The 18,574-nt window shown below is 40.8% G+C and overlaps 1 protein-coding gene across 1 annotated transcript; it reads right to left on the bottom strand.

Annotated features, from left to right (window-relative positions):
- Positions 1 to 6,905: 6,905 nt before the first annotated feature.
- Positions 6,906 to 16,901, bottom strand: c6orf62.S (chromosome 6 open reading frame 62 S homeolog). Its single transcript, XM_018269535.2, has 5 exons — positions 15,123 to 16,901; positions 13,588 to 13,764; positions 11,126 to 11,248; positions 9,612 to 9,746; positions 6,906 to 8,123 (listed from the first exon to the last, which is right to left on the bottom strand). The coding sequence occupies exons 1-5, from the start codon at positions 15,249 to 15,251 to the stop codon at positions 7,998 to 8,000; spliced, it is 690 nt and encodes a 229-aa protein (XP_018125024.1). The 5' UTR covers positions 15,252 to 16,901; the 3' UTR covers positions 6,906 to 7,997.
- Between the last annotated feature and the right edge of the window lie 1,673 nt (positions 16,902 to 18,574).

Genomic DNA, 18,574 nt, shown 5'->3' with positions numbered 1-18,574 from the left:
AGGTTGTATGCTGCTGTGCAACGGCTTCGGATGGACCTTTGACGAGAAGATCGTCCAAATAAGGGATGACGGGAATTCCCTGGAGACGTAACTCCTCCAATGCTGCCGCCATCACCTTGGTGAATGTGCGAGGGGCAGACGATAGTCCGAAGGGGAGTGCCACAAACTGCCAATGTTGACCGTTGACAAAGAATCTGAGGAACCGGTGGTGGGCTGGGTGAATTGGTATGTGGAGGTAGGCGTCTTTGATGTCGATGACAGACATAAACTCGCCTTCTTCCATGGACGCCAAAACTGATTGAATTGATTCCATCTTGAAGTGGAGCTTTTTTACGAAGGGATTGAGGTCCTTGAGGTCTAGGACCGGCCTGAGAGACCCGTCCTTTTTGGGTACCATAAAGAGGTTGGAATAGTATCCTCTTCCTCTGTCCGCAGGTGGCACTGGTTGAATCGTGCCGGCCTTGGCTAGGTCCTGGAGGACCGAGAGGAACAGAGTTCTGCTGTGAGTGCGAGAGGTGAGACGTGAGATGAAGAATCGGTGGGGGGGAGTTGGGTAAAGTCTATCAATAGTCCTTGTGAGACGACCCGAGGTACCCATTGGTCCCGTATTTTTCTGTTCCACACCTCCCGAAAGGATTTGAGGCGGCCTCCTAAAGGAATCCCCTCGGGGGTGGGCACCCCTTCATGCAGAATTGGACTTGTCAGGAGTAGGCTTTGTTGGGGCTTTAGAGGATGACCAAGAAGATCTCTGCTTGTTTTGGTAGCGGGAACGAAAGCTGGAGCTGGTTTTATCCGCTTGCGGCTTTGACCGTTGGGTCTGCCGAAAGGGACGAAAAAATGGGCATCGTTTGAAAGGTGGTCTCTTGGATCTCGTCTGTGGAAGAAGGGTGCTTTTGCCACCCGTTGCCTGGGAGATTATTTTGTCAAGTTCGGCTCCAAAAAGTAGTTTGCCCTGAAAAGGTAGGCTAACTAAGGATCTTTTTGACATAAGGTCGGCGGACCAAGTTTTTAGCCACAGGAACCTCCGGGCGGCCACAGATTGTGCTGAAGCCCGAGCCACCATCTTCGCTGCATCCATTGCTGCATCGCCAATATAAGAGGTTGCGTCCGCGATTTGGGAAAGGAGGTTGTCTGTAGTAGGCTCCTCCGATCCAATAAGCTGAGCTACTTGTTCCACCCATACCTCCATGGCCTTAGCTACCCAAGCGATAGCGAAGATAGGTCGAAAGGCTGAACCCGATGCAGTGAAGGCTGATTTGCAAAACCCCTCAAGTCGTTTGTCTATAGGGTCTTTGAAAGCAGCAGCGTCCGCCACTGGGATAGTGGTATTTCTGGATAGTCTGGAGACAGGTGGGTCTACTGCCGGGGGTGAGGCCCAGAGTTCAGTGCACTCTTGTGGAAAGGGATAAGTCTGTGAGAATCGCCTTGAAACCTGCACTCTATGGTCCGGGTGTTTCCATTGGGCTTTGATGAGTTCGTCAAGCTGATCGTATGCTGGGAACACATAGGAGCACTTCTTGTGTCTCTTGAAGATATTTTTAGCAGGTTCCACTTCAGTCACGGTATCTTCGATATTAAGAGTACTGAGGACCGCCTGTATGAGACCTTCAACTTCCTTTTGGGTTCTAGGAGTGTCTAGATCTGGATCAATGTGTTCCAGGTCAGAGTCCTCTTCGGAAAGGGCTAGACCTTCCTCGTCAGAGGGGGTAAATTGTTCCTCTGGGGAGTCAGGGGGTGGAGGTGCAAGGCGTTTGGTGCCCGTGGGGCGATCGTCTAATTTGGAAGGTTGAGATAACCGTTCAAGTACCTTGTCTAAAGTCTCAGGGATGCGGGCTAGATGTTGGATGCCTGCAAGTGAGAGGGATAAGGCCTTAACCAATTCAGAATCAGAAGTGCTAGCCAGAGGGGGTGGCGAGGTATCTGATGGTCTACAGGCCACACACACAGAATCAGTCGAGGCCGAACTGAATTTTGTCTTACAATTTGTGCAAGCCAGAAAAGAAACCTGGGTATGTGAACGGGTATGAGCTGAGGACTTGGATGTCCTGGGCTCCTCCGTTTTGTCTGCCATAATGCTCCTTACTGTCGTGAGAATAAAAACCTTTTTTTTTTTTTTTTTTTTTTTTTTTATTATTAATTTAAAAGAAGGAGGCAGGGGACCCCCGCCAAAGCAGGGTAGATGGCAGCTGTTGTCTCTGTGGTATGAGAACCTGTAGAGACAAGATAGGCACAAGGAGGTAAGGAAACCTATGTCCTGGCCCATGCACTAAAAAGAACAGGCAGAGATTGAGCGAACGCATTACTTGCCTGACCGCTATGTGTAGTGGAGGTGAGTGCGTTCCGATAGGGGAGATACTCCCCCTGAGAGCAGTAAGCTGGTGAGAGCCGTCTGTGTGCAGTAGGAGCGCGAGGTGGATGAGACAAGGGACCGGAGCCGTCTGCTTCCCCTAGGTAGCGCGGGAATCCCTGCTGCGGAGAGAGGAAGGGCGGATGCGGAAGTGCGTGTCAGCTTGAGACGCAGGTTTGGGCGCGAAGGGAGATCGCGGTTATTTAGGTGCGCATAAGGCGGCGGTAGGGGGGGAAGGCCTAATCCGGTGCGTATGCAGAGAGGGTAGTTGAAGGAACATAGCAGGGAAGCAAGGTTGGAAGGGGGTAAGGGTGATAGTACTCACCATCCGATGCCAGCTAATCCAAGCCCGTTTGTAAATTCTCCCTGTACAAACACAAATAAAAATATATATGAAGGAACCACATATATCTGTATCTGTATTAGAAAATACATCCAGTAGGGTGTATAGCGCTGCTGCAGGCCTCCGAAGAGCGGGAAGCAGCGCAGGGAGAGAGGAGCAAGCCTGCAGACCTCCGTAGAGCGGGAAGGCTGTAGGGCATAGGAAAAAAGAAGTAGAGCTGGAGAGGCACCTGAAAAGTATCAATGGCCCCTTAGTGTGGCGTGATCTTAACAAGTAGTTGTGATCAGTTGCTCCAGCCACCAAAAATTATGTCTTCTCCTTCTGAGGACACTAAACGAAAACTGGAGTTAGTAGGAGGAGGCAGGGGATGAAGCCCAGAGCAGGAGGAGGAGTCAAAGGTTTAACTGTTTAGTGTCCAATCTCCAGCTGCAGGATCTTCATCCCCATGGTGCCTGTGTCCCCCAATTTAGGCAAGAGAAAGTATTATTGGTTCCCATAGAAACTCTAGCTGTCTGATCTGATTTTTTTCCTAACCACTCCTGAGTTCAGCTTAACTATTACAGTGCTCAACCCCCAGCAGAACTTTTTATCAGTATGTTGTGCGTGTGTAATCTGCATTCTGCATTGCAGGAACAGTACAGCACGCATGTCTCAATGTTACTGATGATGTGTCAGAGGGAAAATGGCCCAAGGGGAAAGCTATTTGTTTTAGGAAAATGTGATGACACTGGCAAATGGAGGGGGTATATGCAGTACAAATGATGTGACTTGGTTGGAAGATATGCCCAACTTATATACATGGTAGGAAAATGTAGGCTTTACATGTCCTTTATTATAGTTTTGCTTTTGATGTGCTCACCTCTCTTGAGAAGCAAATTAATTTTATGGAAGGGAGAAATGAATTAAATGAGAACTAACCTCCCCTACATACAAAAAATGACATAGAAAAGTGCTACTATTTAAAAGCCTGATGAAATGCAGTGCAGCAAAGTTCACTGGTCTTTTTTTGCCAGTTCGCCAACATGGAGTCTGCCAGAACATGTGCAGTTGAAGCTGATCTAGGACTAGTGCCAAGTGTGCAAGATGAAGAGGATTGTATGGGACAGAAGAGGATGCCCTTAAAGTGGACCTGTCACCCAGACACACAAAGCTGTATAATAAAAGTCCTTTTCAAATTAAACATTAAATACAATATCAATTTTTAATAAAGCATTCATAGCTGTTGTAACTCGTTTAAAAATCTCAGCTGTCAATCAAATATTGCCTTAGGCAATAGGTGGGGCAGACAATTACTTTCACTTTCCATTCAGCACTTCCTAGATGTCACTGCTCTCCACACATTCCTCCGTTCTCTTAACCATTTAATTGTGTAGCCAGTGCATGGGGATGGGCACAAACAAGATTCTGAGATGATGCAAGGCTTGTCTTAATAACAGTGTCCACAAAATGCCTGCTTGCTATAATTATTCATTCCCAGACGGAAGGAAATAAGAGTCAAATAATTTATATAGTATAATTAAAGTTCATTTTGCTTGCCTATTGTGATGAAATAGGATTTTTAATATTTTTTTGGGGTGATGGGTCCCCTTTAAACTCTGAACACAGGCAGGCAAAGGTGGCAGAGCTTCAGAGTAGACAAAGAACCGTAATAAAGAAGTGAAATAAATGTAAATGCAGAAAGAAAGGTATGTTATTCTGCGAGCTGTTTAATGTAATCTTTGTAGATTTTAAAATTAAAGCAGTATTTATCATTTAAAACAGTTTCTAGTACAAAATGTATACATGCTGAATTCCAGAACGTGCACTTTCCATGTGTATATGGTATTTTGGCGTGAACTTACCTGGCCATGCAGTGTAAAGTATGCGGCGAATAGAGTTGCCACCTGTTTAAAAAAAAATTACCGGCCAGTGGTGGGGGCGGAAAATAAAGGGGCGGGACCAACAAGGGGCGTCACAAAAGGGGCAGAGCCACAGGTAGCGTCACAAAGGGGCGGGGCCCAAAGCCGACAAAAATGTAAGTTTTCATCTGCAGGAAAGGGATTTTGTAAATGGTATTACAAATTACCGGCAGCTATATTGCCGGTAAATTGGTAATACCGGCCCTGGAAGGTGTTTAACTGACTAGGCCGGTAAAATACCAGCTGGGTGGCAACCCTAGTGGTGAACTACTGGAAATCCACTTAAGCAACCCAACAGGCTTGGTACCAATGTGCTCTGAGAACATGGTGCCTTCCATTAGCTTTTCAACCTACAGTTGTGATCGGAATAATAGCAGTCCAACATCACTAACCTGATAGCTCACAATTTTCGCTAGAAATTCTATTTCTCCATTGTCTGCTTGGGGGACACAGGGACAGTGGGGGATAGCTGGTACCACTAGGAGCAAGACACAACAATTGAAAAAGAACTAACTCCTCAAACTCAAACTTTTGTTGTATCCTCAGGTTTGGACGTATATTCTGAGTTTTCCTGTCAGTTTATACTGACGATAGGACCCCCTCCCCGTGATGTCCGTTCTTTGCAACATTCAAAATTGGTGAAATTTTTCTCCACTGACTCTTCCCCGAAACCAAAAGTGAGCGCCCGGAACCGGAAGTTACTGGCTACATACTTACTGCATCAGCGGAACACTTCCCCACCTTCCCATTCTGTGAAAAAACAGGTGTCAAGTATGGCCCTTAATTTAAAGAAGGAAGGCAACAAATGTTGTGCATGTTGGTTATAGTGCATTTCTCTCTGAAATTCTGCACAAAATAGGTTGTTCCAGACATTGTTCAAAAGAACAGCATACTTTGATTAAAAAGTTGATTGCAGAGGGGAAAACATATGAAGTGCAGAAAATGATAGGCTGCTCAGATAAAAGTATCTCAAATGCTTATAAATGGCAATGAAAACCTGAAAGATGTGGAAGAAAACTGAAAACCACCATTCAAATGGATAGAAAAATAGTCAAAATGGCAAAGACTCAACAATGATCAGCTCCAGGAAGATCAAAGAAAGTCCAAAGTAACTTGTGAATACGGCAACAATCAGAGGAGACCTATGTGAAGCCAAGCGATCGGCCAGAAGCCCCTGCAAAGACCCATTGTTGAAAAAATGTGCTGAAGAGGTTACAATTTGCCAAATACATTGACTGGCCTAAAGAGAAATGCCGTGACATTGTGGACTGATGAAAGCAAGATTGTTCTTTTTGGGTCCAGAGGCCTCAGTCTGAATTCAAGTCACAGTACAGTGTGAAGCACAAGCAGCATCATATGGGGATGTTTCTCATACGATGGTGTTGGGTCTATTTATTTCCAAAAACCCACCACCTTTTGAATTATTTCCTTTTTGTCAATTTCTGTAAAGGAATAGGAAATTTGATCCATTTTTCTTCATGGTTTGATTATAATGTGCCGTGTTCCCAGTGCATGTATAGGAATAAAAGCTATTAAGGATTTTGAGCTTTAATCGCTTCTTTTTTTAAACACATTGCTATTATTACGAACACAACTGTATATCTTAGTACAGAAGTGGAATTGCAGACAAATTCAATTTAAAAAGCTTAGGTTGTCTGGATAATAGTTTTACCAAGTTATGTGTCCCTGGAAGAGTCACTTACAGAGCACAAAATGTTGAAAATTGCACAGCAGTTTGGAAAATCAGATAGAAGTATCCCTAGTAATGAAAGAAATGAATTCTAAGCAACTCAATCGACAATGTATGTCCCCATACTACATCTTCAGAGTATTGGGTTGTATGGAAACACTGCTCTAGCCCTGCAGAAATTAATATAGAAGCTCAATCATTTGTCTACTATATGTTTTGGATGGCTGTGCATACATACAATAACACATTCATGATAGAAGGTAGATTAGCAATACATTCAAGTTAATGTAAACTGGCAGCAGAGATACTGGTTTAATTTGGTATCCGGATCAATTGCCACTGCTGTAGCATCAGCTACTGGAAGAAGAATTTCACTGGCACACAGGAGTTGCGATAGCTGGGTAAGCCCTTGCAATTTTATTATGTGATTGTGCAGTGTGTCAATGCCAAAGGGGCGTGTCCCCAAAACATTGCACAATCGCATAATAAAATTGCAAGGGCTTGATAGATAGATATATATATATATATATATATATATATATATATATATATATATTTCCATTAGAGAACGCTCAGTGTCACAAAATGTTCAAATGTATAGAAGTTCAATATGGCAGCAAGATCAGATTTCATTTAGATCATTTATTTTAATTTCCAATGTAATCCAATTTCAAACAAAGCTAGATACAATTAAATCAGGTAAGCACTAGTATTAGCCAAAGGGAATAGGTCTATACAAGTTAATTCATGAAAGGTACGGAAACCTTTCAGAAAAGCCTTCTCTTAAAAACAATACAGTAGTCAACCTTATCATTGCACAAAATAAAATGATTCTTTGAACCAAATTTCACACTTCAAACTTCTTTTACAATTTGTAACGGTGTTCTAACTTTACTTTATTGAAACCACCAAGGGTTTTATTTTTAACTATAAAAATATTACTTTATTTTAGGAAAAAGTAATATTTGCACAAATCGCCAGCAGGTTCGTATTTCGATACCTATCCTCAAAAACATGGTTTCTAAATTTCCAAGAATTTAAAGTCGTTTTAATATATAGTTACTGCAGACACCTTAGACTTGTGTGTTCCATAAGTAGGGAAAACACTGTTATGCAGCAACTGGGAGAAGATATCAAAGTGTAAAAGTGCCAGAACTTCTTCACTGCCCTGCAAACTGAACTAAGATATGAAAGCAAATGCTGAATAAACAGAATTTCCTTTTCCATATATATCTGAGCCAGTCTTCATTGTAAGCCAACATATGGTATGCTTAAAGAGATTCAGATGCTTTCATAATATAGTGAAGCAGCAAAGCTATTTATACAACTTACATTCATTTTTTTTCACCCTCAATACTGTCATGTAAGTGATAGGGGAATGACCAGTGCAAATGGGAAGACCACCAAACAAAATACCTTGTGGTTTCAGATACATTTGATTCAGTGTGACACAGTCCCATCAATTCACATTTTAAGAATCTATAACAAGAGATGTATTGAACATCCTCTCTTCACAAGGTCCACACACAAAGTAAAAACAAAAAATGAAATTAAAAAAAAAAAAAAAAGTTCTGATACAAAAATGACAAAAAAAAAATATCCAGCATGAAGATTCACAACATACAAGTGTTCTGAGCATGAGTCCATATTCTTCTGTAATTTAGAAGAAAATAAAATTGCTGCTAATAACTGATCTTCCCAGTTTGGCTGGTCAAAACCTTATTCTGGCATGTAAGGGCGAAGGTGATCCTCAATAGTGCCAACTACCCAATGGGTAAGTTGTTCCTGTGGCAGGTACAGACAGATGCTGCATAACTTGAAGATTGTAGCTTTGCTTTTAGGAGTCTACAAACAAGATAAAACAAAGATGAACATTTTCAATAAATATATCCTGACATTTGTACATAGGTTCTCAATATTAAGTTGTACTCGGTAACAGTAATATGATCAGAATCTTTTCAAACAATTGTTTGTGGCATAGACTGCCCGTTATGTCTGCATAGAAGTAAAATCACAAGACACCCCCCTACTGCTATAACCTTATAATACACAATAGTCATGAATATCTTCTTAATGATATAGAAATTGTGCTTAGTGATATCATCGGACGAGTAGTGATGTATCGTGTCACAACTCAACAAAACATATATTATGATGATGTACCCCTTTATAGAAAGAATATATAAGAAAGGCACAATGCTTTTAGAGTACCATGATAGAGTCCTGCAGCGGGTCGCAAAAAAAAAAAAAAAAAGGTGCGAGTATACCCACAGGTCTCATCTACATTTCTTATCTTATGTAATATGGTCTATATTTTACTCCTTTTAAAGTTTTACAAAACTTGTTTCTGTCCAGCCTACTTTTGATGTCACTTCCAGTTTGCAGCACCATCACTTCCTGTTTGATGGTGGTCAACGGGTTGCGGATAAGGCAGTTGCGGGTCCGGTAGCGGATTAAAATGGGTCACAGGCCTTAGAAATTGGTTCTGCGTAGGACTCTATTTCATGACATTAGTAAAGTGCAATGCTATATTGTAAATAACGTACCCCTATTGTGAAAGCTGTTGTGCTGCCAAAACACAACTCACCAACTATTTGCCACAGAATGCAATTGAAACAAAGAAAAACTCCAATATAACATAGGCTCACAAAGCCCTGAGAAAATTCTTTTATATGGAGTATTGGTATGAACTGGTGGAAATAGATAGATAAAGCATAATGTTCAAGTTGCACAATAACTAGATTTTTTCTTTGCTATCCCTGAAGACATTTGAATTTAATAGTGGAACCTGAGTGATCGGATATTGCCTGATTTCTGATATGTTATTTTTTTGCAATATAACCAGACTGCAAACAAGGGGTGCACTCCTGTGTGTAAAATAGATGAATTGTTGGTAAATCTGCTATACCAATTCTTGGGAGAAATGTCATCTTTTAGCTAAACAAGGATTTCAACATGTGGCCAATGTAACATTGAATCATTGAACAAAATGTGAATGTTCAGTAATGGCTCAATCAAATCCCGATTTCTATCCCGTAGAGGATCTGTGGGACTATTTGGAAATTGTGGTACCCAACTACCTAAATAACTAGAAAAATGGGCCAGAATTTCTCCCAAAGAACTAACAAATCAGTTAAGTATGTAACCCAAAATAATTAAGGCTATTATTGCTGCACAACAACAAAGATGAGCTGACTAAATACTTTTACTATACACATGCTAGAATGGCAGCATCCTAGATTTGTAAAAAATATTTTGACACCTTGTTTAAGCAACATTTCAAAGCATTGCTGTTTAAAGGTTAACACCGTATATGCTGCAATGTTCAATTACCTGCAAATGTTGTCTATCAATAAATAGGAACACTGACTGGCTAGGATTGTTTACAACAATACCAGTCTTGTCTTTCCGGCTCAGAATGTGCAGAAGATGTTTTTCATAATCTCCGTGATGAAATTCAAACTTGGCCTAAAATACAGGAAGAAGAAAAAAAGTCAGTAATTGCAAAACATGCTTCACAGGATACAGTTTGATGTATTAAAGCTACAGGTATGGGACCTATTATCCAGAATGTTAGGGCCCTGGGGCTTTCCGGATAATGGATCTTTCTATAATATGGATCTTCATACCTTAAATCTACTAGAAAAGCATGAAAAATTATATAACCCCAATGGTCTGGTTCTGCTTTCAATAAAGATTAATTATATATTCTTTTCGATCATGTAAAAACTATTGTTTTATTATTATAGAGAAAAAAGGAAATAATAATTAAAAATGTGTATTTGGATAAAATGGAGTCTATGGGAGACTTTCCATAATTCTGAACTTTCTGGATAACGGGTTCCGGATCATGGATCCCATACCTGTATTCTCTTCTGATGTAGCCCACACAATCTGAAATATAGATAATGGGTAGCCTCTGTTTCTCAGCTTGTATGTGAATAACAATCAGTTTTAGATGAACAAGAACAGCAGCCATGAGGGTTTAAATGCACTTAAGGATGGATTATCTAGTGTTTACTGGGATTTCGATCTTATGTCAAATATCGAATGTAGGGTTTAAAAAAAAAACAAAACAAAAAAAAACTGAAGGCAACCTCCCTGGTGTAGCATAGATGTACTTCTTTCACTTTAAATTGCAATAGCTGCTCTCATGTTTGATAAATATTGCATTCCAATAGCACCTGTGACCCTTACTATTTCCCTTATAGTTCATCTGAATGTAAAGTGACAAAGATTTCTTCTTGTCATTACAGCCCCAACGTCATAAAAACAATTACCAGATTACCAGGGTTTTTGGGGACATTTAATTAAGGGTGAAGGCGAGTTCTGCCTTTAATAACTACTCCCTTAAAAATACAAGACAAGCGGAATTTCTCCTAATTTTTGGTAAGCTCTATGCGATGACTTACCCACCGTTAAGAATAAACAAAACAAAACCTTTTGCATTATATCTATCAGACTGTTCATTTTAGACTAACTTTTAGGGATTCGGCTGAACCAAATTTTTAGAATCCTGCAACAACTAAAGGTGGCAGGGTTTCCCCCCCCCCCTCATAGTTCCAACCCCTGCAGGTTTGCCAATTTGCATATGTAATTTAGGGTTCAGATAAACATGAAAAATTGGATTCAGTGAATTCCTACCAACTTCGTCCATTAGCTATGTGCAGCAATTGCAGCATTCCCTGGTTTCTCAGTTTGAAATCCCTTAGAAATACATTTTTACGATTTTTCCTAAGACAGACAGCCTGGAAAAATTATGAAGTATTTTGCACCTTCCTACCTTTATGTAATACTGGCTAGAGGAAAAAAATCATTTTATTAAACCTTTTACAATCTTGATTTACCTGAACTGGCCTGTAGGGTTCTTCAGATCCCTTCCATCTTGAAAAAAGAAGACAGACAATCTTCTCAATGTCATTCCTTGGCCAAAGAATAAAGTCCATCTCTTGAGTGCATCCAATAACATCCTATATTGGGAGGTACAACAGCTAATTTATATCAGTATTCTCAACAGGGATATTTGCCTGTACTGTTATACACAGCCCTTTATAGTATTATACTCATGAACGCAGAATAATGGGACTATGAATGTAAAACATATCACAAGGAATCACTACTAGTGATTAGTGAAAATTTTGCAACATACAGATTCGCCGTGAACTTCTGCATTTCACTGGTGGCAAAGAATTTTGCAAAACTGCAAGGACACAAATATTTAATTAATGTGTATTTTTTTAATGTGGGATATAAAGCACCCAGAGATCTGTTGATTTAATCTGTCAGATTTAAAGGAGAACTAAACACTTGCTAATAAAAACACCCATCCCCCTATCCTACATAGACCCCCCCCCCTCCCTGCTCCCCCCCAGCCTAGGTGACCTTTGGTAAATGCCCAACTCTTTACTTACCCCTTGGTGGAGATTCAGGGCATCAGAGTTGACGGCAGCCATTTTATAATTCTTCGGTAATCTTCGAGAATAGTGGAATAACGGCACATGTGGAGTTGGATCAATCCAACTGCGCATGTGCTGAAAGTCATGGAAATTGCCGAAGTGCCGGAAGACTCAAAGATTACCAAAAAGAAAAAGGATGGCGCACATGAACTCCGATTCCCTGAATCTGCACCGAGGGCAAATAGAGTTAGAGGCATTTACCAAAGGTACCTCCTAGGCTGGGGGGGAGGGGTCTATGTAGGGTAGGGGTTTTTATTAGCAAGGGTTTGGTTCTCCTTTAATGTTAATTGTGCCTGCGTTTGTAAGTTAATAGTAATACATAAACTATAGATTATTCTTTTTGCTTAAATAGCAACATAGTGTAGTAGTAGATACTATTACCATTTAACCAGAAAAAAAAATCAAACATGTTTAAGAAATTGGCAACATGAGAGCCTTTTTTTCCTACTGAAAAAGCAGTTGCAGCATAGTGGAGAGGAGGAACTCTTAGCAGTGTAGATGTGTGCGGCAGTGTACTGAGCGAAAAATGCACATGATTTTGCTCTCCCAAAGCAGAAACAAAGTGCCAAAACAAAAAGCATAGACTAAAGGAATTTCCTCCAAAAATTATGCACAATCAAAAAGTTCCACAAATTTTTGGCAAAGCGAAAAGGGACATATTTGCTCATCACTAATTACTATATATTGGGAAGCTTTAGAGACTGTGGTATCAATTTTTAAGGCCCACAAGCAACATAACGTAAGGTGTTACTGTGAACATTATTTCCTAAAGGACAAGATTCCTAAAGAGGTGTTTCACATTTAAATGTTAATGCTACTAAATGTCCTCATCTTACCAACTTCAATAAAAGCAGCGCTTTAAGTAAAGTTTTTTTTACAAATAATACCGGAGTGCTGCTGCTTTTATTGATCAATACTGACAGAGGGGACAACTTGCACCTGGGCCTGCAAAGAGCAGTTTCCCACTTTTGAAGCACACATGAACTTCTGTCTTCATTTTTTATTTGCACAACTCTTCTGCTTTTAAATAGGATCACCAACCAGAAACACCAACCAGAAAAACGCTTGATCCAAGGCTACTATTGTAATATTTTTCTTTTAAATATTAAATCTTTCCATTCAGGTCCCCTCTCATTTATTATTGAGTCTCACTGAAACCAGAATGGTTGCTGGGGTAAATTAAACAAAAGTTATTTTGAAAATGCAGAAGAAACTAAAGATCAACTGCAGATTGTATCTAACTCATATTAAAAGTTAATTCAGAGCTGAACTACTTGTAAAATATTGGAAAATATGTTGTACTCCAGTAATGAATGTGTTACACTACTTCTGTAATGTGATCTCTTTAAAGGGGTGGTTCACCTTCAAACAACTAGTTGTTTTCAGATAGATCACCAGAAATAATGACTTTCTATTTTCTGTGCGAGACATTTTTTCGAATATTGAAGCGTAAAGTGTCACCTCCTGAAGCAACTCTGGGAGGGAGGTCGCCGACCGTGTAAACTGTTCTAAATTGATACATTTAGTTGATACATTTCTTATCTTTGTCCCTGCTGAGCAGAATCCCTGAGTTTCATTACAGGCAGCTGTTAGAATTGATACAATAGTTGCTAATACTGCTGAGAAATGTATCAATTAAATGTTGTAAATTAATGAGCTGCCAGACTGAAACACCAGAGACAGAGATAATCAACTTTAAACTTAGGTTTTGGAAAAACAACTGAATTGGAAAAAAAAGTGTTTGGAAGGTGAACAACCCCTTTAAGAAAAGTTACAACTCAGGATAATGTTTGTAATAAGAATAAAAAAAAAATACATTACACTTGTGCATCATAACAACCATAAGTTTTTACCCTGCGCATGGACTGGTAGCGAGGTGCATGAAGCTGTACTATATCCTTCTGTAGAAGCTCAATGGAACTTTCCAAGGAATAGCTGGAATCTCGCACACCTTTCAGAATATTTTCTTCATAGTTATTGGTCATAACTGGAATCACGTCAGCCACCTCAAATAATGCCGACTTCTTTTTCTGCAAAAAATGATAAAGATACACATCATTTTTTTTTCATTCTTACAGTTTGCGTAATCTTAAATTATACATACACCCATTTATTTTACAGTACTGCAAAATATTCTGCCACTTTTTTTAAAGACTTGTTAATAAATGATAATCATGGTTGCAGTTGCTAGGCAGAGATGCAAATTGTCCTGACTACACAGGAAAAATCAAAGGAAGAAGGGTATTCTCCTTCTGAGCCCTGGTTTTTCAATACAATTGAAAGTGCCTGGCAATATTTGAAGTAGGGAACTTCTAGAGAAAAGCCATTAGTGGGGAAACGTGAATCAAGAACAAAAGGTGTCTGTGTAGCTATTTTTAGCTTTGAAATGGCTGCCCCCGTGGCTACACAGAAGCATGTTTATATAAACTATAGTAGTCTTTCTGAAACAAACACCAGTTTTACCAGTGCAGTACAACATTATATAATTACTTTAGGAAACAAATTTTTTGGTGTTATGGTTCCTTTAAGAGATTTGCATCAGACCGGAAATTTAAAATATACATGAGCCTGCACCATTTTTTACTGGAGTGATCGCTCCACTCAAGTCAAATTTGGATTAGCCTCAACTTCACATTATTATACATATTAATGTTTTCTGCATGCAAACAAATGAAAACACATATAGGACACATTCTCTACTGGTGGAAAAGCACCAGCGAAACCTGTAAATTACTTAAATGGAATCCACCTTTCACTAATAGTAACAAATAAGATTCCAGTGAACTAAGTACACTGCACAGGCCATTCTATGAGTTTTTATACTCCATCAGCCACTTGTGTATTTAACCGTCACATGGGGGCCTATTTATCATGCTGTGTAAAACAGTGGAGAAAAATGACTGGTGATGTTGCCCATAGCAACCAATCAGATCTTTGCTCAAGTTTTCCCCAACTTGTAGGTTAAGGGTAGAGACACACGGTCAGATTTGGGGAGATTAGTCGCTCGGCGTCAAATCTCTTCTTCGGGCAACTAATCTCCCTGAACTGCCTTCCCACCAACTAGAATGTAAATCGCTGGTGGGATGGCACTCTCAGCAATTTGTTTTCCGAAGTTTCCTCGTGAGACAACTTCGGAAAACCAAGTGCCATCCCGCCGGCAATTTACATTCTAGTCGGTGGGAAGGCATTTTGGGGAGATTTCTTCGGGGCAACTAGAGATTCGTTGCCAGGCAACTAATCTGCCCATTTGTCTCTGCCCTAACTGTTGAAATTGAACTACTGATTGGTTGATTCTGACATGTTTTTCTCCAATGTTTTACACAGCAAGATCAATAGGCCCTAAGGTATACATACAGAACAAATTGTCGTAGCCTGTTGGTGTTATTACCTTGTCCTTGAACACAAAAGCGACGTACATCTTGAATTCAAACTGGTCAGCTAAAGATTCTCTCTTCTTCCGTAGCTGAGAGCGCAGTCTGTTAAGAGCCTGCTTCTTGCGACAGTTTGGGTCCCCCATATTGTGTTTTTTTTTTTGTTTTGTTTTATAACAGCTGGTGCAAACGCTTCTAAAGCTTGTTGCTAATGGCGGGTATATTTGTGTGCGTGTAGGACACCAGTTCAGCAGAAACAAGCCATGTTACAAGATTTAAGTGACTAAATCAAGTGGGCAGCGCAACCCAATGCACTATTCAGGCAGTTGTGTGTGTTAAGCCTTCCTATCAGGGTCAGGAACTAGAACAGGCTGTACCGCCGTGACATACAGGGTGGTGTTTTTCGATGGAACTAAAAGAGGCATTTTTCTAACACTTAAAACAAAACCAGTTAAAACACTAGGGTATAACTGAAATAAAAATAGAAATTTATTCCCTGCCACTAACCTGAACCATAAACTCATAACCCATCCTCCACAGGCATATCAAATCTCCCTGCCCAAAGAAAAACCTCCAGAATAAACCTGCATTCTAAATTCCACTGGTGTCAATTCGCTTTAGGTCAACAGCCCCCAGTCTACAGCTTGTATACCGTGACAATCTAGTACTATTTATCTGTGTGGTAGGGTGAGAGCAATTGATCACAGCACACATTGAGTTTTGATACGATTCCAGGGATTTGGCCAGAGATGGGGACCATGTTGGAGTGCAGCTGACAGCCCCTGGGTAGGGACATCATGATGCCAGTGAGCTAAAAGAGCACGTGCTACGGGAACAAGACAGAGCCAAAAGCACTAGGCAGTCAAACTGATACTACACTTACATGTTCGGCCTCCCATTATAAAGGCTTAGCGACGCGTTAGAGCGATCATGTCGCCACACGCGATCATTCCGAACTGTAGCGCAAGTGCTCGAGAAGAATCGCAGCCACGTGACGAGGATTAGGCGATACTTTGTTAGAGGGGTGGCTGCTCGGATGTCCTAGTCGCGCTGGCTGCCTGTCATGTCTGTCTGGGGGTCTATGAGAGACTGGGTGCGGGTATTTGGGAACCGGGGCAGCTGTCTCTGTAGGGGGAGGCTGGCGGTGGTGAAGGCGAGTGCTCCAGGGGGATCCATGTCAAGAAAAGACCAGGGACCCCAACGGACCCCACTGCATCAGACCTACACTGCTCAATGAGCTGCGCACCCTAATAAACCCCGACCCACCCATAGTCCGGACTCGTGTCGCGCTGTGACGGGGGTGAAGGGGATGACGGCGAACGATGAGACTGTTAATCAGAGAACAGGCGGAAGTCTTCGGTTCCTCGCAAACGTCCAACCCTTAACACAACAATCTACCACAGCTAAAGCCGACCGGCCGCTTTGCGAGGTGGCGGGTGTAGCGACAGCACGGGCCTGGCACCACAAACAACCACCTTAAGTGCGCACAGAGACAAAATGGCGGCGTCTGCGTCACAATCCCGCCTCCAATTCTTAAGTTCATACCATTAAACAACCACGAGGAAACGCAAGAACGTTAAGAGACATGGCAAAATCCACGTTTTTACGATTTATGACGGACGCTGCATATAGATATTTTCCCGTAGCCGTTAGAAATAGCATTAATGCATAAGTCGACGTACTGTATAGTAGTTAATAACTGCTACCCCCTCCGCCCGATGAATGGTTTCTTCCATTGTGTAGCTAAAACCTGAAACTCCCTTCCTGGCACATCATTTGTTGTGACGTTAGCTCACATGACGCCTGGGCCTGCTCATAGACCGTCACTGCAGTTCTAGGTCGTTTTCTGTTGTGGAGAACTTTATTGTTTTCCACAACAGACAGCGCTCTGTTTTTTGTTTTTTTTTTAAAGTAATAGTAACATCAAAAATGAAAGCGTTTTAAAGTAATAAAAATATAATGTAGTGTTGCCCTACACTAGTAAAACTGGTGTGTTTGCTTCAAAAACACTACAATTGTTTATATAAATAAGCTGCTGTGTAGCAATGGAGGCAGCCATTCAAAGGAGAAAAGGCTCAGGTAGGGTTGCCACCCGGCCGGTATTTTGCCGGCCTAGCCGGTAAAATACCTGTCAAGGCCAGGGCCGGTATTACAAATTTACTGGCAATGTAGCTGCCAGTAATAAGATTATGCCCCCTTTGTCGTTGCACATTTTGATATCACGGCCCGCCCCTTCCTTTGTGTCCCCGCCCCCCACCAGCCAGTAAAGAAATTTTAAAAAGGTGGCAACCCTAGGCTCAGGTTACACAGCAGATAAGCTCTGTAGAACATAATGGTGTTATCTGTTATCCACTATTTAACCTGTGCCATATAGCCTTTTTTCAATTTCCACCATTGCTACACAGCAGCTTGTTTATATGGGCTTTAGTAGTGTTTCTGAAGCAAACACATCCGTTTTACCAGAACAGGGCAACACTATATTATATTATATTTTCATTACTTTTAAAACACTTTTGGTGTTAGTTCCTTTAACCATTGTTGTACAAATCCCTATTGTTGCACATCACGTATCCCCTGAAAACTCTGTTTGATGGCATATATTACAATTTAGTGTCTGCCTTCCTGTATATTTAGATGTTTTCCCTATAAATTATATTAATTTTTATTAATCAGGCCATTAAAATACTGGCGAGGTGGCAACCCTAAGTGTGGGTGCTGCAACTAGGTCTGGACTTGTATCGCCACCTGGCTGGTATTTTACCAGCCTGACCAGTAAAAATGATCGTTTATCCCAATGTTATTAATAAGGAAAAAAGATAAATATATAGGAAGGCTGGTATTTTTTTTCAGAAAAGGTGCCAACCCTAGTCTGGACTGAGATTAATAGGGCATGGTATTTCAAGCACACAGAAGCTTAAATAGCACCCACCAGGTGCCGAGACGTGCCAGTATAATCACTTAATACAATTGCTAAAGGGCATATTAATCCTACTATAATCACTAAATAAAATGCATGACAGCAATATTAACTCCTGACATGCCAGTTTAATTACTAAAGAAATTGGAAAAGGAGTCTATTAATCTCAGACGTGCCAGATATAATAATATAATAATAATTATTACAGAAAATGTATAATCTGCATATTATGCCAGTAAAATCACTGTAGAAATGGTAATGAGCACTCTATTAACCCCAGACAAGTCTGTAAGATCTTTACAGAAATGGATAGACTAAAAGCATTACCGTATTTACACTTACATGAACAGAATACGAACACCAAAGATCTTTCCCATCTCTGCCAGGGTTTAAACTCCTGTAAAAATCACAGAGCCATCTTGGAATTATTTTCCTTGAAGCAGAGAGCTGTCTAGAAAGAGAGGAGCCAGGCCACACGGGACAATAAAATTACAATTTGGGATATGATGTGTGCTGAACATTGTCATGTGAAAAGCAGGTCAGTTGAGAGGT

The sequence above is a fragment of the Xenopus laevis genome, chromosome 6S (genome assembly GCF_017654675.1).
Source record: "Xenopus laevis strain J_2021 chromosome 6S, Xenopus_laevis_v10.1, whole genome shotgun sequence".
NCBI classification, from domain to species: Eukaryota; Metazoa; Chordata; class Amphibia; order Anura; family Pipidae; genus Xenopus; species Xenopus laevis.
The sequence above is the reverse complement of the archived record's forward strand: the minus strand, read 5'-3'. Positions and strand labels throughout refer to the sequence as shown.